Here is a 21,350-nt window from a genome sequence, read left to right as displayed (position 1 = left end):
AAATGAGAGGGGGGTGGGGCTGGGGTGAAGGTAGCTGAGAGCGAAATAGGTGGATGGAGGTGGGAGCAAAGGTGATAGGTTGGAGGGAAGGGTGGAGCGGATTGTATCCGTTGCTCCCAATGCGGTCTCCTCTACATTGGGGAGAGGTAAGGGCCGAGGGAGTGATGCTGAACAAAGAGACCTTGGAGTGCAGGTTCATAGCTCCTCGAAAATGGAGTCACAGGTAGATAGGATAGTGAAGGCGGCGTTTGGTATGCTTTCCTTTACTGGTCAGAGTATTGAGTACAGGAGTCGGGAGGTCATGTTGCGGTTGTGCAGGATATTGGTTAGGCCACTGTTGAAATATTGCATGCAATTCTGGTCTCCTTCCTCACGGAAAGATGTTGTGAAACATGAAAGGGTTCAGAAAAGATGTACAAGGATGTTGCCAGGGTTGGAGGATTTGAGCTTTAGAGAGAGGCTGAACAGGCTGGGGCTGTTTTCCCTGGAGCACCGGAGTCTAAGGGATGACCTTATAAAGGTTTACCAAATTATGAGGGGCATGGATAGGGTAAATAGGAAAAGTCTTTTCCCTGGGGCTGGGGAGTCCAGAGCGAGAGAACATAGTTTTAGGGTGAGTGGGGAAAGATATAAAAGAGACCTAATGGGCAACTTTTTCACGCAGAGGGTAGTACGTGGATGGAATGAGCTGCCAGAGGATGCAATGGAGGCTGGTACAATTGTAACATTTTAAGAGGCATTTGGATGGGTATATGAATAGGAAGGGTTTGGAGGGGTATGGGCTGGGTGCTGGCAGGTGGGACTAGACTGGGTTGAGATATCTGGTTGCCATGGACGGGTTGGACCAAAGGGTCTGTTTCCATGCTGTACCTCTCTATGACTCAATGACAGGACACCTACTCGCAGAGCACTTCAGATACCCGCATCAATCAACCCCACTGCCCCGTGGCTGACGACTTTACCTCCCCCTCCCACTCTGCCGAGGACATGCAGTTCCTGGGCCTCCTCTATCGCCACTCCCTCACCACCCGTGGCCTGGAGGAAAAACGCCTCATCTTCCACCTCGGGACCCTCTAACCCCATGGCAACAAGGTGGATTTCTTCATTTCCTGTTCCCCCACCTTACCCCAGTTCCAACCTGCCAGCTCAGCACCATCCTCATGACCCGTCCCACCTGTCAATCTCCCTTCCCACCTATCCACTCCACCCTCCCCTCTGACGTATCACCTTTACCCCCACCTCCATCCACCTATTGCACTCTCAGGTACCATCACCCCAGCCCCCCTTCCCCCATCTCCCCACACCCCCAATTTATCTCTCCACCCCCAAGGCTCCCAGCCTCATTCCTGATGAAGGGCTTTTGCCCGGAACGTCGATTCTCTTGCTCTTCTGATGCTGTCTGACCTGCTGTGCTTTTCCAGCACCACACTCTCGACTCTAATCTCGAGCATCTGCAGTGCTCACTTTCGCCTAGTAGGGAGTGTTAAGACTAAGATTGGGGGAGAGAATTTGGATTGGACGAGTATCCAATACGGGAGATATTAAAGAAGCAAGGAAATTGGGAAAGAGGGGTAAAAAAATTTTAAAATGGATAGATAAAAAGGGGACATCTGACAGATGTCAATTAAGCAGCAGGTTAGGCTCAATGATGATGCTTTAATCTCTTCACCTACATTCTGAAATAAACTTTTCACCACACGACCTCCAAGTTGGCTTGAACTCTGAAAGTGTGAAGTCTGTGTTGGCTGGAACAAAGGGTTGACAGGAATATCCTGCCACTTTTCTGTGGGGAGTGAAAACTGAGCGCGTGCAGGGGCTGGTAATTTAACACTGGCCAGTGCTTACAGCGAACCTGGCAGCCCGTCAGTATAATCCCAGAGGAAATCAGCATTCAGCAAAAAAAAACAAATTCATCCTGCAAAGGCAATGTGTGATATGTCTGGGGAGCGAAGGGAGGCCACAAGCAGATTGGAGCAAAGTAAAGTCAGTGCCTCTGTACTCCCCTTAAAGGTAAGAAATAGAGAAGCTGAGAGAAAGATATTAGAGTAATGTTACAGGGGTAAACAAAACCCACTACCATCTTGTTAAGGAAATAAACACCCTCCTTGCCAGTGAAGACATGCCCTGAGAATAGATATTTCAAAATATTTTTTCTTTCTCGATCTCTCCAATTAATCTTCAAACCATTAGTACCTTGCTCCCCTTGCAAACTCTATGTGAAAGTTGGATATTACAGCCAAACCCCTCTGTGTGAGCAAGTGATTTTTTTTTCTCCCCTGCATTCATTCTCAGGATCAAGATGAGCATCACAATGTGTTTGAACCTGAGAATGACCATTCGGTCCATCTAGAGCCACCTGAGCATCGCTGCACAGAACAGTCCACTGTCGGATTTCAGACTTGTCACCTGCGTCACTTGGAAAGTGAAGGTGGAAATGAGGAAACATTCTTTTATCTCTCAGAGGGTTGAGAATCTTCGGAATTCCCTTCCTTAAAATGCATTGGATGCAGAATTTTTCAATTTTTTTAAGGCTGAGGTAGGTAAATTATTGATTACCAAGGAGATGAAAGATTATCAGAGAGTTAGGAGTATAGCATTGTGGTTAAAATTCGACCTGCTATAACTTTATTGAATGGCAGAGCAGGCTTGAAGGGCCAATTGGTCTACTCTTGTACCTTGTTCATGTGTTCAGAGTCTCGTGCTGCCTTACTCCCCAGACCCTGCCCATTAAATAGTGTCTCACTGGACTGTGAATCAATGCTGGTATTCCCAGCAACACCAATGGCCTGTGAGTGAATGGAAACTGGGAGCAAAATCACAGGGCATTGCTCCCAAGGTATGCTAAGAGGCAAGGTCCGAGCCCCTGCCCTGTCCAACACTGAGATATGCTGCACTCACAGTCCGTGTGGCTCAGCTTAGGCACTGACTGAAACTCAGTGAATATTCAGGGAAGCTCATTAAGACTTAACCCCAACTCAGCATTCAGGCTGAAAAATTTGGCTGTTTTCCTCACCCCCTTTATGTGTGAATTGGAACATTTTATTGGACAGAGCACTGAGTATAGGTACTGGGAGGTCATGTTGTGGCTGTACGGGACATTGGTTAGGCCACTTTTGGAATACAGCATGCAATTCTGATCTCCCTGCTATAGGAAGGATGTTGTGAAGTTTGAAAGGGATCAGAAAAGATTTACAGGATGTTGCCAGAGTTGGAGGGTTTGAGCTATAGGGAGAGGCTAAATAGGCTGGGGCTGCTTTCCCTGGACTGCCAGAAGCTGAGGGGTCACCTTAGAGAGGTTTACAAATTCATGAGGGGCATTGATAGGCTAAATAGACAAGGTCTTTTCCCTGGGGTGGGGGAGTCCAGAACTAGAGGGCATAGGTTTAGGCTGAGAGGGGAAAGATATAAAAGAGACCTAACGGGCAACTTTTTCACATAGAAGGTGGTACGTGTATGGAATGAGCTGCCAGAGGAAGCGATGGAGGCTGGTGGATTTACAATATTTAAAAGGCATTTGGATGGGTACACGAACAGGAAAGGTTTAGAGGGATATGGGCCAAGTGCTGGCAAATGGGACTAAATTAATTTAAAATATCTTGTCGGCGTGGATAAGTTGGACTGAAGGGTCTGTTTCCGTGCTGTACATCTCTGTGAGTCTATGAGCCTACGAGACACACAGAGGTATTTTTAAAGGTAATGTCTGCATGGTCACTTGCTGTTGCATAGCTGGTACGATGGCATTTCAAATTTGTCCTATCACAACAAAAGAGGCATTACCGAATCTATGTGTGTAAGAGAAACACCAATCCCTTTGTCCTGAATCACGTCCCTCTCGTCCATGCAAGTGGCCCACTCAGGAATGAAGCCACATAGGTTGGCATTGTCAGCATGGCACCTTCACTCTGCCAGACAGTTATACCAAGGAGCTGTGACCTTCAATCCATCAATGGCAGCGCGTTGTGCAAGAATAGGGGCGAGCTCTTGATTAAGGCCCAGCGGATAAAACCGGTGGTGAACTTTGAAGAATGGTTGAGAAAAGGAACCAAAAGCAGCACCACTTTGCCTCAATATAAATTCGGCCTCATTAACTTACGGGTAGTGCCTTGGCCTGCCAATGGCCCACTGCTCCCCGAATCGTAGATGGCATAGACGTTGACATCATACGGTGTCCCAGGTTTCAGATTCTGCGGTGTGTAAGATGTCACATCCCCCACGAACAACTCCATTTTCTCATCACTGCCTGGAACAGCCAATGCATTCAATTTTAGATTTGACCTTCTCTCACGATTTACTTTTCCTTTACGAGTCTGGCTTCCATGTCAATGAGAAGGGAGAGGGCAGTACAAACACTGAATAATAAATGTACCTGTTGTGTTGAACTTCAGCTCTGTATGATTATAATCTGACAATTGAATGTGAACATAGATTCATACACATCTTCAACAGGGTGCAACAACTCAACTGAGATTCAGGCTTTGTGCCCAAAGTTGGGCTCAAGGTCACAAACTGGGCCTCACACCCCCAATTCAGCAACAAACATTAAGACTGGTGCCTGATTTTCTAGGGTAGCTTATTGAACCAGGTGCATCTTGCTTGGTAGCTCAGCCATTTCAAAATTAGGGAAACATTCACATTTCATGGAATATCAGCCAGAGACCAGGTACAGGCCGGGAGTGGAGGTGGGAGGTCATATTGCTGGAAAGGTAGAGCCACTATTCCCAAATGTATTTTCTGCAATTTTATCTTGAAAGCAGTTATTGCTTTGAAGGTTGAAGAATCCTGGTCAGTGCAGGCCTGAATCTCAATCCAAGCACTTTCTGAGAGGGGCTTAAAACAGATGTTAGGCCTCACTCTATACTTGTGAAGAGATGAAGCTTATTCAGAAGCCATGCACAGGCCAATCTTTTGTGTCAGACTTCGGTCAGCTAGCTATGAAACAATGGGGGTGTTGGTCTTTGAATTTGGCACACAGTGCCTGATTCCGCTATACTTGTGGGTGAACTGTATAATTCTGGGTGAGATTGCAACTGAAATCTACCCTCAGCTAACTTCCTGGAACCAGAAACCCTTGACTGATTTCCTAATCCTCCCTAAATCAGCAAGCACTGGCTAAGATGCACAATGTTGAGAGGCAGAATATTAGGTCTGGAAGGCCAGGTGAGTCCATGTTTTAATTCAGTCATTTGATTACGAGCAATTTTTGTTATTCTTTTGTTATTCCAAATACCAGATGAATAAAATCCAAGGGAGGCAGATCGTAAACTCTTGGACTGCAGCATATTTAAACTGGAAGGAGCTCAGAAATTATGGAAATGGAAAATTGAAGGCAATGCATTATTACCTGCAGTGAAACCACAGGAGGGGAAATAAAGCTGTGTAAAAGAGCAGGCGAATGGGACATATGCAGCACAGATGTGGTGTTTACCTACCTGTGGGCTGGTAAGCAAGCTTATATCCCAGGACTGGGGATGGTGCAGGATCCCAGGTCACACGGAATCGAGTATACCACTCATCAGACACCCTCAGATTGCGTGGCTCCAGCAATCCCACTGAAGGGGGTAAAGGAGAAGAGTTACAGAATGAGCACAAAAAAAAACCTTGAATTCATTCACAGTGAAAGCAAAAGAATATGTCTGAGATTTGTCTCCTGCTCTGAGCTTTGATGCTGATTGCTGGTATCTAAGCAGGTCTGCTGGCAAGGATTCATAAACAATAAAGAGGAAGACACCTCCTTATAGAGACTGCTGACATTCAGGAAATAACATAGAAGATATAGGGGCGAATCTTCTGAGGCTAGAGTCACAACACAAACAATCATAGAAGGAGACGTTGGAGATTGGAATGAGGGTTCATGTGGATCTCATTGACTATGAGATCCCTTTGTGGAGCTGTTAATCTGGGTCTATCAGGGAGCTCTGGCTGACAGATATGAACAGGAAATTCAGAAAGAACTGAATAATTACTTCATGTCAGTCTTCATGGTGGAAGACGTGAGTAATATCCCAAAAATTCAAGAGAGTGAGGAGAACAGCTGAATATGGTGGTCATCACCAAGGAGAAGGTGATGGAAAAACTGAATGGCCTGAAGGTGGATAAATCACCTGGACCAGATGGACTACACCCCAGAGTTCTAAGACAGATAGCTGAAGAGGTAGTAAAGGTGTTAGTGGTGATCTTTCAGGAATCACTAGAATCAGAGAGGGTTCCAGAGGACTGGGAAATGACTAAAGTGACACCCCTGATTAAAATGAGAATAAGGCAAAAGATGGAAAAGTATAAACTTATTAGCCTAACCTCGATCGTGGGTAGAAATCCATTGTGCAGGACAAGATTTCTGAATATTTGGAAGTGTATGATAAAATAGGGGGAAACTCAGCATGGTTTCATCAGGGGGAGGTCATGCCTGACAAATCTGCTAGAATGATTTGAGGAAGTAATGAGCAGGTTAGACTTAGGAGAGCCAATGGATATTATCCACCTGGACTTCAAAAAGGCCTTTGACAAGGTACCGCACAGGAGGCTGCTGAGTAAGATAAGGGCCTTGGTGTTAAAGGCAAGGTGCTGGCATGGATAGAAGCTTCTGGCAGAAAGCAGAGAGTGGGGATAAAAGGGTCCTTCCCAGAATGGCAGCCAGTGACAAGTGGTGTTCCTCAAGGCTCAGTGTTGGGACGACAACTTTTCACTACCTACATTAATGATCTAGACGAAGGAACTGAGGGCATTCTGGCTAAATCTGCAGATGATACAAAGATAGGTAGAGGGGTAGGTAGTATTGAGGAGGTGGGGTGGCTGCATAAGGATTTGGACAGATTAGGAGAGTGGGCAAAGAAGTGGCAGATGGAGTACAATATGGGAAGGTATGAGCTCATGCACTTTAGTAGGAAGGATAGAGGCATAGACTATTTTCTAAATGGGGAAAAAATTCAGAAATCTGAAGTGCAAAGAGACATGGGAGTTCTCGTTCAGGATTCTCTCCAAGTAAACTTGCAGGTTGAGTCAGTAGTCAGGAAGGCAAATGCAATAATGGCATTTATTTTGAGAGGATTTGAACATAAAAGCAGAGATGTAATTCTGAGGCTCTATCAGGCTCTGGTCAGACCACATTTGGAATATTGCATGCTGTTGTGGGCCCCATATCTCAGGAAGGATGTAATGGCACTGGACCTTGTTCAGAGAAGGTTCACGAGACTGGTCCCAGGAATGAAAAGCTTAACATATGAGGAACAGTTGAGGACTCGGTTTATACTTGATGGAGCTCAGAAGAATGAGGGGGGGATCTAATTGAAACATAGAGAATATTGAATGGCCTGGACACGTGGTTGTTGTGATGATGTTTCTATTGGTAGAAGAGACTAGGACCGGAGGGCACAGCCTTAAAGTAAAGGGAAGACCCTTTAGAACAGAGATAAGGAGACACTTCTTCAGCCAGAGAGTGGTGAATCTGTGCAATTCTTTGCTACATAAGGCCGTGGAGACCAGGTCATTAAGTATATTTAAGAATGACATAGATAGGTTCTTTATTATCAAGGTGAGCAAGGGTTACAGGGAGAAAACGAGAGAATGGGGTTGAGAAACTTATCAGCCATGATTGAATGGTGGAGCAGACTCGATGGGCTGAATGGCATAATTTCTGCTCCTATGTCTGATGATCTTACGGTCTTAAGGTCTCCTCAATCTAGGGACTGGTTTTGAGCAGGCTGGTCAGACCCAATGTATTGTGCAAGAAACAAAGTCAGGAAACCTGGAGAGTCACAGAGTCTCCTCATTCGAGGGACTGGCTCTGAGCTGGCTGGTCACAGTCTATGTACTGTGCACACATAAATAAAGGGTGACTTCGTAACAGGATACCAGCCTCTGTGCAGTTATTTCAGAGACAAATCGGCCCATTGTTTGTGAGCTTTTGCAAGAATTGATCCAATCTGCCTCACTGACTCGGCGCTTTCTGCAAGGGCTAGGTCATTTCTCCTTCACAATTATTTATGAATTCCTTTTGAAAATTAACTATTGAATTGGATTCCCCTCCCATTTCAGATAGCACATTCCACATGACAATAACTAACTGTGAAAGTTTTCTTTTCATCACCCCATTGCTTCTATGCCAATTACTTTAAATCTCCATCTTCTGCTCAGAAAGTCAAATAAATGAAAAGGTAAATGCACCCCCACACACACATAATGAGGAATAAATCAATGTTTTATGATGGTGTAGAACAGCTGATCCTAAATTAAGCAAACATTAAACTCCACATCTTATATTATTGTGCACATATTCCACATTATATAATGTTTTCAAATTTAATGTGGAATTTAATGGTATTATGATGACGACTTCCCAATGGATCTTTTATTATGATGATATTTATTTGTCTTACCTCATTACAAAAAACTACATCTAAAATAGCTTCATACCTAATTGGTTCCATAACATCTTGCTCCAGAAATCTATCACAAAAACATTTGATAAACTGAACTTCCAGATATTTTTGCCAATTTGATATATTTCCATCAGTATTAAAATTAACATTGCCACAACTATTTAATTGCATTTTAAAAAGCTCCAACCATTTATTTTTAAATGCTCTATCCATTAATATAACTACTGTTAAGAGTCATAGAGTCATAGCGATGTACAGCATGGAAACCGACCCTTTGGTCCAACTCATCCATGCCGACCAGATATCCCAACCCAATCTAGTCCCACCTGCCAGCACCCAGCCCATATTCCTCCAAATCCTTCCTAGTCATAAACCCATCCAGATGCCTTTTCAATGTTGCAGTTGTAATTGCTTCATAAATGACTAACCCTCCATCATGAAGTCAGAAGTGAGGGTATTTGCCAATGGTTAGAAATGTTCAACACCACTCATGATTACTCAGATATTAAAATATGCAGGCATGTGCTTAGAAGTGACAAGTAACGTTTGCATTATCTACATACCAAGGGGCCTTTTAAACTCGTATTTTCTGATCCTTGATATTAACAATCCTTAACCATACTGATTTTTTTGTGCTCAGATACTTTCTCCCAAATATCCTAATGCCATGTTTTGTTTTCAGAGTTACTGATCTCACTTTCCATTTTGTTTGTTTTATTTTAAAATGTTTTCCTAGGAATGTTTATTTTCCAAACTTGGTCACCCTCTAACAATCTCTTAGTAATGGCCAATCACACCTATGTAATTTCCTTCTACTTGTGCTACTTGTTCATATATCTCAATGCAGATGTTCTGCACAGTCAAAAGGATTTCCCTGCACAGACTTCCTCTTTGATGGACTCTTATCATTAAACTTCCCTGTCCCTTCCTTTTCAACTTCCCTTTTCTTTACCCACAATAATATGCTTCTCTAATTCCTCACCTTTTATCATTAGATTTCTAACCTTCTTTCACCTGCATCCTTCTCCCCAAATTGAAATTTTACCACCTGACAGACAAAAGATTCAAATCCCAATCCACAGATTATGAGCCTAGTTATGTGACCACCAGGCCATTATCGTCACAAAATTAGATTATTATCTTTGTGCCAAAAAACAGAAGTTGCTGGAAAGCTCAGCAGATCTGGCAGCATCTGTGAAGAGAAGTCAGGGTTAATGTTTTGGGTCCAGCTCTGAGGAAGTATCACCGGACCCAAAGCGTTAACTTTGATTTCTCTGCACAGTTACTGCCTGGCCAGCTGAGCTTTTCCAGCAACTTCTGTCTTTGTTTCTGATTTACAGCATTCACAGTCCTTTCAGTTTTTACTGTCTTTGTGGTTCTGCTTTCCAATTTAGTGCTAGTTCCTCATTATTCCCAAATACAACTTCTCTCTGTGGCCTACCTATATTATTGGGACCCACATGGAAAACTGCGAACAGATCCTCCGTCCGTACATTTCATTCCAGTCGTGAGGAGATGCCCTTCACCCTAACATAGAGCAAGTAAAGAAGTCTGCAAGCCACAAGAGTATTTGTTGGAGATTCCTCCACTGCTGTCTTACTGTTACTCATACCCTCTTGCCCTTGACTATGGATCTCATCAGACATTTCTATCCTAAGAGGTAATACCACCTCCAGAAACAAAGGGTCCAGGTAATGTTCCCCTTTCCTGATACAACGCTGTGTCTGCAACTCAAACACCAACTCAGAGTCAAAGTACATCAAACTGCAGATACCCTGTGATATTGTGATTGCTTTAGATCACACAGGCATTTACCATCTCCAAAATGCTACAGCTGCAACACATACCTTAACCTGACACTTTTATAGTCCTTTATTTAACTAATTAGGTTTCAAGCTTAAAAATATCTCTCAACTGTTATCCATAGTTATATTAACTAGTCTTTGTTTTTTTTTGCTCATGGGATATGGCCATCACTGGTTCAACCAGTATTTATTGCCCATCCCTAGTTGCCCTTGAGAAGATGGGGTGAGCTGCGTTCTTGAACGCTGCAGTCCATTTGCTGGAGATAGACCCACAATGCTGTTAGGGAAGGAGCTTAAAAAGTTTGACCCCTGGAACACTAATAGTACAGTGACATATTTCCAAGTGAGGATGGTTGATTGGCTTGCGGGGGAGCTTGAAGGTGATGGTGTCTCCATGTATCTGCTGCCCTTGTCCTTCTAGATAGAAGTGGTCACAGGTTTGGAAGGCGCTGTCTCAGGATCATTGGTAAAGAGCTAAGCTATAAATTTAATGCAAGAACCACCAGGTGTTGGAAGCTGAGAAAAGGCGTCAAAAAAGCATTTCCTCTCCCACTTAAACTGAATTCTCACTTCCACCAAATTCCCTAGTTAGCTCTTGTTCCTTATCCAGCCTCACCACCTCCACATTTTGCATTCACTAACACTGAAGTACACTGAAAATAGGTCTAAAACTTGATGGAAACCCCCTTTCCTTTGCAGAATTCCTTCAGCTTTTGTTTAATTATCAGGATTGAGAGTCAATGAAGGCCTACAGCACAGAAACAATATCTTTGGCACACTGACCCTGTGCCAGCCACAAACAATCACCTAACTCTTCTAATCTTGTCTTCCAGCATTTGGCCCATTACCCTGGCATTGCAAGTGGACATGAAATACAGGTACTTCTTGAATGTTATGAGGGTTTCTGTCAATACCAGTTTTACAGGCAGCGAATTCAAGATTCTCACAATCCTTTGGGTGAAAACACTTCCACACATTCTCTCTAAACCTCGAATCCCTTACCTTCAACCTATGCCCCTGGTTATTGATCCCTCCATCAGGGTTTAACTGTACTCCACCTTGCTCACCATTTTCCTTGGATTCTCTAAGCCACAGGTGATTGATGAACTGATAGGAGGACTTGCATTTATATAGCATCTTTTGAAAGGTTACCCAGTTGGGTGGCAGGACCACCTGTTTTCAGTTGATTGAGAAGTGAATACCAGCCCGGAGACTGGGCAGAACTTCCTTCCCTTCTTTGTGATTTACACTAGATCTGTTACATCCACGTGCAAGTTCATAGCTCCTTGAAAGTGGAGTCACAGGTAGATAGGATAGTGAAGAAGGCAGTGTTTGGTATGCTTTCCTTTATTGGTCAGAGTATTGAGTACGAGAGTTGGGAGGTCATGCTGCGGCTGTACAGGACATTATTAGGCCACTGTGGGAATATTGCGTGCAATTCTGGACTCCTTCCTATTGGAAAGATGTTGTGAAACTTGAAAGGGTTCAGAAAAGATTTACAAGATTTGTTGCCAGGGTCGGAGGTTTTGAGCTATAAGGAGAGGCTGAACAGCCTGGGGCTGTTTTCCCTGGAGCATCGGAGGCTGAGTGGTGACCTTATAGAGGTTTACAAAATTATGAGGGGCATGGATAGGATAAATAGACAAAGTCTTCTCCCTGAGGTCGGGGAGTCCAGAACTAGAGGGGATAGGTTTAGGGTCGGAGGGGAAAGATATAAAAGAGACCTACGGGGCAACCTTTTCACACAGAGGGTGATACGTGTATGGAATGAGCTGCCGAAGGAAGTGGTGGAGACTAGTACAATTGCAACCTTTAACAGGAAAGATTTGGAGGGACATGGGCCAGATTGAGTTGGGATATTTGGGTTGGCATGGACCGAAAGATCTGTTTCCATGCTGTACATCTCTATGACTATGACCTGAAAGGGCAGGCAGGATATTATTTTACTGATTACATCTCCTGCAGTACTGCAACTGTGAAGTAGAAAATGGATTGCATACACATATTTCATGACTGGGACTTGAACCCACAACTTTCAGACTCCAAACTAGGCTTGCTACCCCACTGAGCCACTGCCAATATTCTGTAAGGTACTGAGTACCCTATCACCTGGCCTGCTGCTCACAACATTCCAACATGAAACCAATCCTCAACACACCAAATTGCAGCTCCAAGATTCAAGGATGGCAGCCAGGTCATGATTTATTTTCTGGCTGGGTTTTAAAATGCAATTTCTAATAGATGTTGGCTATAAAATTTTGAAATACACCTGGGAGTGCTGGGTTAATGAAGAATCAACTATATCCAGTTAGTTGATCTCAGCTGAGACAGCATTTGGAGACATTGCAATTTGCCTCAATGTCTGCAGGTTGAGAAGATGAGGAGATGGGGAACGGTGGTGTTGTGTAACATCTCCTGGATTAGTAATCCAGAGGCCCACATCAATCACTTGTACCAGAACATGAGTTTAAGTTCCACCAAAACAACTTAAGAACTCAAATTAATTTTGAAATGACCATGATTACTTAGATTGCTGTAGAATCTAAGCAACTTCACAAATGCTGTATAGTGAGGGAAACTTGTCATCCTAGGCTGGATTTGAAAAATATGGTGCTGGAAAAACACAGCAGGCCAGGCAGCATCTGAGGAGCAGGAGAATCGACGTTTCGGGCATATGCCCTTCTTCAGGAATGAGTCTGGTGTGCCAGGCGCGCTGAGATAAAAGGTCGGGGGGAGGGAATTTGGGGGAGGGGCGCTGGGAATATGATAGGTGGAAGGAGGTGAGGGTGAGGATGTTAGGCCGGAGAGGGGTTGGGGACGGAGAGGTAACAGCAAAGGTCTTTTGCAGGTCTGGGAGAGTGTTGTCCTGAGCTGGGGCAGGGCTGACTGCAGGGAGTGTCGATGGCGGCGCGTGGCTGCGAGTATGGAGCAGAGGATACGGAGAGAGGTCTGCTGCTGGAGGCTTCGGATTTGTTGCAGGTACTGGTTGTCCTGGTTGGGTCCAAATTGTGTTGGTCTGAAATAGGCTGGATACCCGGTTATCCTCTTGATTGTTATAAGAAGAGAAAGTGCTTGAGAACCTCAACAGGTCTGGCAGCAGCTGTGAGGGAGAAACAGAGCTAATGTATTGACTCCAGCCTAAATCTTCTTCCAAATCAGAGTGGGGGTTTGGAAATGGTGTTTTGTTTATGCTATAGACAAAGAGGAAGGAGGGGTAGGTGAAATGGACTGAGGGTGCTCAAAGACAAAGGGTGATGAAGCAAAGATTGAAATGTGTTGGAGGATGGAAGAAAACAAAGATGCTCTGAAGTTGACTGCTGTCTGAAATGGCCTAGCAAGCCATTTAGTTGTACTGCTCCAACCCACATAATTAACAGAACTGCGGGAAGTACCATCACCACATGGAATGGAAGTTGCGGCTCAGTCTCACTTTCTCAAGAGGAATAAGGGATGGCCAATAAATTTAAGATGTGGCAGAGCCAACTCTGTGCATATTCAGGAAAAGAGTGTCTACATGCCTCTTGGTTGAGGGCAATTTAGTGGAAGTCCACCAGTACCCTGGGCCCTCGTGACTTCTCAACCAACGCCAACCAAAACATCACTCCAGCCTTTCGGTGTCTTCTGCGGTATTTGTTGTGTGAGAAAACTAATGGATGACATTGTTTAACGATGATGACTACAGCCCACTAAAGGCAACAAATTTTCTGTAAAATACTTTAAGACACATGATACCTAACTGCAATAAAGGCAAAATACTGCAGATGCATGAAACGAATCATAGCATGATTGAATTTTACAGGACAGAAGAAGGCCATTCAGCCCGTCATGTCTGCACTGACTCCTGAAAGAGCTACCCAGCTAGTCTCACTCACCAGCTCAGTCACTGCAGCCCTTCAAATTTATTCCTTTTTGATATATATCCAGCCCTCTTTTGAAACCTGGAATGGAATCCTCCTCCCCCACTCTCCCAGGCAATGCATTCCAAATCCTAACAACTCTCTGAGTAAAGAAGCTTCTCCTCATCTCACTCCTAGCTCTCTCGCTGACAATCTTGAAATTGTGACCCCCCTAGTTACTGATATAGCAACTCATGGAAACAGAATATCCTTCTTTACCCTGTCAAAATTGTTCATAATTTTGAACACTACTCTAATCTCTCTAACCTTTCCTTGTTTCTAAAATCCATCGGTCCCGGTATCATTCTAGTAAATCTCCTTCGAACTGTCTCCAGGGCTTTAACATAAGGCCCAGAAGTGAACACAATACTCCAAATGTAGTCTGACCATGCCTGCTTGCTTTTATACTCTATGCCTCTATTTATAAACCTGATGGTCTTACAAACCTTCTTAACAATCGTTTCAACTTGCCTGGCCACTTTCAGAGAATCATGCACATGAAACCCAAGGCCCCTCTTCTCTTGTAACCCCCTCAAAGTTGTACCATTGAGCCTGTATTGGCTTTCTGTGTTTCTGCTACCAAAATGCATTACCTCATGTTTCTCTGCATTGAAATTCATCTGCCAGGCTTCTGCCCATTTAGCCAACTTGTCAATGTCTCACTGAAGTCACTGAGCATCATCCTCACAATTCATGGCTTTCCCCAAATTGGTAACATCTGCAAACTTAGAGGTTTTGCCCACAAAACCCATCTCCAAAGTGTTTATAAAGATCAGAAAAAGCAAAGGTTCTAACACCGATCCCTGAACAACACTCCTTTCAACTCATCTCCACACTGAGAAATGCCTATTTATACCTATACTTTGTTTCCTATCTTTTAATCAATGCTGTGGAGGACCCAGCAAAGCTAAACATGTCCAATTTGCTAACTAACCTGCCATGTGCCACTGTATCAAATCTGAAAGCCTAAATATACAAATCTGAAACCAACACAGAGAATGCTGGAGAAACTCAGCAAGTCTGGCAGTATCTCTGGAGAGAAAGAGAGACAGAGAGACAGAGAGAGACAGAGAGAGTGAGGAGAGTGAGAGAGAGAGAGAGAGAGAAGACAATTAATGCTTTGAGTCCAATGTGGTTCTGCTTCCAAAGAAGAATTGCACTGGACTCAAAACGTTAACTCTGTTTCGCTCTCCAAAGATGCTGCCAAAACTGCTGAGCTTCTCCAGTATTTTCGGCGTTATGTAACTGCAAATCATCTTCTCCCACATGTGGAGACCAGTGAATGTAATCTTCAATGTACAGGATTCGATATCAACTCTGCAAATGTTGCTAAGAGTCAAATGGATACCTAGGAATACAAGGAGCAATGAATACTCCACAGTGGGCAAGCAACAGGTAGCTTAACAAGTACATCATTGTTTCATCCTCAGGATGAGGGGATTGTTAACAAAGCCTACATTTATTGCTGATTCCTATTTTTCCTGTTCACTTCAGAAGGCATTCAAAGGAACAATTACCCACATGGGCTGGTGTTGCGTGCAGACTCAGACTTGGGTAAGGATGGCAGGTCTTCTTTTCACAAGTGAATGTGCTTCATTTTTGTTTCAATACAAACCAACAGCTCCACAGACACGTTTTGCTGATCTCTACTTTTTGTTTCTCGGACTTAAAACTGAATTTAATTTCTCAAGCTGCCAGGGTGGGATTTAAGAACTGGATTATTATCCTAGGCTTTTGGAATGTTAGTCCAGTAACCCAACCTGTACACTGCTGTTACCCACATCGCTGTAATAAAATCACCATCTACGCTGAGGAATTGTCTATCATAACAGGAAACAAAGAGAAATTGTTTCCAATGGCAGGGGGGTTGGTAACCACAAGACACAGATTTAACAAAATTAGAAATGAACCAGACAGAGGCTTATTTTTTAAAGTTACGAGGTGTTTTCGATAGAGCAAGCAGCAAAAACTGTTTCCTCTGGCGTGGGTCAGTAACCAGAGCTCAACAGGCATGAAATAACGGGCAAGGGAACCAGAGACTAGGTAAGGTGAATTTATTTTTTTCACACAAGAGAGTCTTAAGACGTGGAGATAGTAAGGACTGCAGATGCTGGAAGTCAGAGACAATAAAGTGTGGAGTTGGTAAATTACAGCAGATCAGACAGCTTCAGAGGAGCAGGAAAATCGATGTTTTGGATCAGGACCATCCATCAGGACCTGACCTGAAACGTCTGACTTGACTGCTCCTCTGATGCTGTCTGACCTATAATGCTTTCCCAGCTCCACATTTTATCGACTCTCAAGATGTGGAACTTGCTACTGTAAGGGTGGTGGAATCAGATCCCTTTGGGACTTTCTAAAAGGCAACTGGACTCTTGAGCAAGACCGATTTGTCGGGTTGCAGAGCAAAGGCTATGGTAACCGACTGAAGAAACCATTCTGACAGAGAACAGGCGCAGTCAACGATGGATCAAATGACCTCCTTGGGCACTGTACCATTCTCTGATCTGTGACTAAGCTGTAGAGATGAGAAGATTCTCTTAAACTTGGCAAGTTATTTTGATGAAGAATAGGACGCCTGAAATGAAGCAAATTCACTCATAACAAATGAAGCAAATTCACTTGTGGGTGGCATGGTGGCACAGTGGTTAGCACTGCTGCCTCACAGCGCCTGAGACCCGGGTTCAATTCCCGCCTCAGGTGACTGACTGTGTGGAGTTTGCACATTCTCCCTGTGTCTGCGTGGGTTTCCTCCGGGTGCTCTGGTTTCCTCCCACAGTCCAAAGATGTGCAGGTCAGGTAAATTGGCCATGCTAAATTGCCCGTAGTGTTAGGTGAGGGGTATGGGTGGATTGCGCTTCGGTGGGTCGGTGTGGACTTGTTGGGCCGAAGGGCCTGTTTCCACACTGTAATGTAATCTAATCTAATCTAAACACTCAAAAGGTAGTTGGATCAATGGTTCAAAAGGAAAGATGTGGTGGAGAGGGCAAGGAATTAGACCTGAGTTGATACATTTTCAATAAACAAGCACTTGTGCAATGTCTCCCATGCTTTAAGATCACATAGTTAAATACATATGAGTCCTGTATCAGTTGGAGTAAACTGTGGCCAGCCAAAGATTAATGGTACCGGATCATCTAACGATTGAGACTACAAATTAATTCTACAAACCAGCAGAGTAAAGACTAATCTGTGCAAAACATTAATCTTTGTTTCTTAATTACAGCACTGGTTTTCATACAGAGGACTTCAGAGTGTCCCTAAGGCAAGCAACTTCCATCCAGCTGTCAAGAGATTTGTTCTTTTCACTATTTAACATGCTGACACATAGGTCGTGGTATCCGAATGTTAAATATTCCATCAAAATGTACTGTTTTCCAAGTGATGTTGACTTTCTTTTGTTGCCAATAAGCATGTTAGTATTTGCCAGGGGTGCATGAGAGTTTGTCGGATGTTTTATGAGACTCCTGCGTGTATGTTAACTTTGCAGCAGATGCCTGGGTTTGTATCAATATTTGCAGTGGTGAGGTTGGGGTGGGGGTTGTCTCTGGTTGAGTGCCAGCATTTTTACAAGGGGGACCTGGGGAGTGAATCAATATTTATAGCAGATGACTGGGAGTGTGTCATGATTTACATGGGATTCCCAACTGACGGATAATTCTTTCTGTGGGTCCCTCGGTGTGTGCCAATATTTGACGGGGATTTCTCAATGTTGAAACGTTTGATTTCCTATGAAATCTGGCATATTTGATCTCGGATCTTATACTCCACAAATACCTGGTGAAGGAACAGCACTCCAAAAGTGAGCACTTTCAAATAAACTTGTTCGACTATGACCTGGTGTGATGTGATTTTTAGCTTTGTCCAGCCCAGTTCAACACCGGCACCTCCAAAGCAAGAATATAGGAGGCATGGTTAGTGAGTTTGTTGATGACACCAAAATTGGTGGTAACAGTGGAGAGTGAGGAAGGTTATCTAAGAAGATAGGGAGAAAGTGAGGACTGCAGATGCTGGAGATCAGAGTCAAAACGTGAGGCGCTGGAAAAGCTCAGCCAGTCAGGCAGCATCTGAGGAGCAGGAGAGTCAGCGTTTCAGGCATAAATTCTTCATCAGGAATGGGAGGTCGGGGGTTGGTGGAAGTGGTGCCTTCAGTGGCATCCGCGGGGGTGGAAGTGACGCTCCATGTGGTGTGTTTGTCAGCGGTGATCCAGTGAGTGATGTCGGTGGGGGCAGAAGTAGCTGAGGTGGCGGCAAGTATGGGGGCGGAGGTGATGTGTCGGGTAACCTTGTCGGTGATTCTGGCAGTGGTCGTGGAGGCGGTTGTCTTGCCAGCGCTTGTGGAGGTAGTGGTGTCAGTGGTGGCTGCGGACTGTGGGGTGGCGGGGGTGGAAGTAGTGCTGCTGTAGTGGTGACTGTAGCGGCTACGTGGCTAAATGGCGTCCGAGCAGTTCCTGAGGCCAGAAGAAGGTTCTGAAATGATTGAGGAATCCCAAGCTTGGAGATTAAGTACATGGAAGTTTGATGTACTTACTTTCCTTAATGTCCGATAAGCTGGAGAAAAAGCGTATGTTGAGTCTGCAGATTCTTCTCAGGATGAAGCACAGCAGAGATCCCTTGCAGGTCTGGGAGACCTGAGCTGGGGCAGGGCTGATTGCAGGGAGAGTAGGCGACATTCCTGATAAAGAGCTTATCCTTGAAATGTGAGTGGGCTGAGGAATGGCATTGGAGTTGAATTTAGATAAATCTGTGGTGTTGTATTTTGGTGAGACAAACCAGGGCAGGACTTACATAGTTAATGAAAGAGCCCTGGGGCATGTTTTTGAACAGAGAGACCCATGGGTGCAGGCACATAGTTCCTTGGAAGTGGTCAACATCACAGGTAGGTAGGGTGGTGAAGAAGGCATTTGGTAGCATGCGTTCATCAGTCAGAACATCCAGTATAGACTGTGTTGCTGGAAAAGCACAGCAGGTCAGGCAGCATCCAAGGTGCATGAAAATCAACTTTCATCCTGATGAAGGGCTTACACCTGAAACGTCGATTCTCCTGCTCCTTGGATGCTGCCTGACCTGCTGTGCTTTCCCAGCACCACACTCTCGACTCCCTTTAGCTACAAGAACTGTACTGATCCCCTTCTTGAAAACATATAGTATTTTGGTCTCTACCACTATCTGTGTGAGTGAATTCCACAAGCTCACCATTCTCTCATTAAAGATGTTTCTCCTCATCTTAGTCTTCAAAGGTTTACCTCCTTAACCTTAGACTGTGGCTCCTGGTTCTGGACTTGCCCAACATAACAGGGTCCATCCTTCTTGCATTTAACCTCTTTAGACGTGCTCGAATTTTTCACGTTTCTTGGAGATCCCCCCTCATTTTTCTAAACTCCCATGAATATTGTCCGAACCGACTCAATCTCTCCTCATACATCATTCCTGCCATTCCAGGAATCAGTCTCAATAAACCTTCGCTGTACTCCCTCCATGGCAAGAATATCATTCCTCAGATAAGGAGACCAAAACTGCGCGCAATATTGCTGGTGTGGCCTCACCAATGTACAGTTGCAGCAACTTTTCTTGGTCCTGTACACGAATCCTCTCATGATGAAGGCCAACAGTTTACTATCTTGATTGCATGCTACACCTGCGTGCTTATGTTCAGTGACAAGTGTACAAGGACACAAGGACACCCAGGACTCATTGAATATGTCCCTCTCTAAATTTGTAGCCATCCAATAATAATCTGCTATCCTATTTTTGCTGTAAAAGTGGGTACATTTATCCACATTATGCTGTGTTTGTTGTGCATTTGCCCACTTACTCAGCCCATCCAAATCACACTGCAATATCTCTGCATCTGAGCGAATCACGAGAATATACACTGGTTCCTGTTTTTTCAAAGAACTGGCCAACAAACACCAGACAGAATTTTACAAGCGACACAAAACAACAAAGAAAGAGTGATCACCTGTCCTCCCATCTCCAGTCAGCTGTCCACCATCTCCATCCTCGTACATCGCCACAACACTTATTCTGTAGGGAGTGTCAGCTGTGAGGGGCTGCAGAGTGACTGTGTTTCGCCTTCCAGGAACAAAGGTCTGGAAAACGGGAAACAATTCAATGAGTTAGGCCCACTGCGGAGGGATGGAGCAAGGGGATAAAAGTGACCAATTCAAAGGTCTGAAACTCGGGGAAGGATTGTTGAGTGCACTTACAAACTCCTCGATGGGGTCTCCGACAGTGGGAGCGTATATAATCCGGTACTGCTGAACAGGACCCTCAGCATGATCCCAGCTCACAGTCAAGCTGTTGGTTGTGGCATCATACACCCTCATATTCCTGGGTCCACTCCGGGTTACTGTGCAGATGGGGGGAAACATAATGTCAATTATGATTGTGATGTGCACCAAGTGCAGGAGAAATCACAGACAATTCACACAACAGAAACAGGCCATTCATCCCAACTATATCGGTGTCTCTCCTCCACCTCCCACCACCCCCCACTTCATTACCCTTATCCCCAGATTTTTCTATTCCTCTCCTTTTCAGGTGTTTTTCCAGCTCCCCATGAAAGGATTGCATTCAACTCACCCTAACCACTCCTAGTGAGTAAAGAACTTTCTCCCTATTGGTTTTATTTGCGAATGTCTTATTTTTATGGCCCTTAGTTGTGATCCCCCAAATGTCACAGAATCACAGAATTGTTGCAGGCCATTCAGCCCATTGTGCCTGCCCTATCTCATTAAATTATCTAGAGCCAATCCCCTACTTCATCCCCTTACCCTTGGATGTTATTTTTATCTATAAAACCATCTAATGCTTTCTTGAATGCCTCACTTGAACCTGCCCTGACCACATTTCCTGTCAACGCATTCCATACCCTAACTACTTGCTAAGTGAAATCACTTGCTTCTCTTGAAGATCACTTTAAAGCTACTCCCTCACATTCTTGTTCCTTTACTGAGCAAGAAAAGCTTCTCCCTACTTACCCTACCTCGGCCACTCATGATTTTGAAAATATCAATCAAATCTTCTCTTAGTCCCTGTTCTCCAAGAAGAACAGTCCTAAAGTCTTCAATCTAGCCTCAGAATTGAAGTTTCTCATCCGTGGAACTGTTCTTGTAAATCTTTTCTGTACTCTCTCAACTGCGTTCACCTCCTTCCTCTGAGGTCATGTCTCACTGTCCATCCCCTCAGATCTTTTTAAACTTTTAAGGATTTTGATCAGATCACTCTTCAGGCTTAGAGACAGGAAGTAGCCTCTGCCTCATCAGCCATTC

At 44.3% G+C, this 21,350-nt stretch overlaps 1 protein-coding gene across 1 annotated transcript in view; it reads right to left on the bottom strand.

The window, feature by feature from the left end:
* Nucleotides 1-21,350, bottom strand: part of col12a1a (collagen, type XII, alpha 1a) — a 267,414-nt gene that overhangs the window by 114,391 nt on the left and 131,673 nt on the right. The window contains exons 36-39 of the mRNA XM_072580290.1: nucleotides 20,286-20,428; nucleotides 20,039-20,168; nucleotides 5,430-5,549; nucleotides 4,094-4,240 (exon numbers count right to left, since the gene is read on the bottom strand). Coding sequence (XP_072436391.1) covers nucleotides 4,094-4,240; nucleotides 5,430-5,549; nucleotides 20,039-20,168; nucleotides 20,286-20,428 — 540 coding nt within the window. The remainder of the gene's footprint in view (nucleotides 1-4,093; nucleotides 4,241-5,429; nucleotides 5,550-20,038; nucleotides 20,169-20,285; nucleotides 20,429-21,350) is intronic.

The sequence above is a fragment of the Chiloscyllium punctatum genome, chromosome 11, assembly GCF_047496795.1.
Source record: "Chiloscyllium punctatum isolate Juve2018m chromosome 11, sChiPun1.3, whole genome shotgun sequence".
In the NCBI taxonomy this organism is placed as follows: domain Eukaryota; kingdom Metazoa; phylum Chordata; class Chondrichthyes; order Orectolobiformes; family Hemiscylliidae; genus Chiloscyllium; species Chiloscyllium punctatum.
The sequence above is the reverse complement of the archived record's forward strand: the minus strand, read 5'-3'. Positions and strand labels throughout refer to the sequence as shown.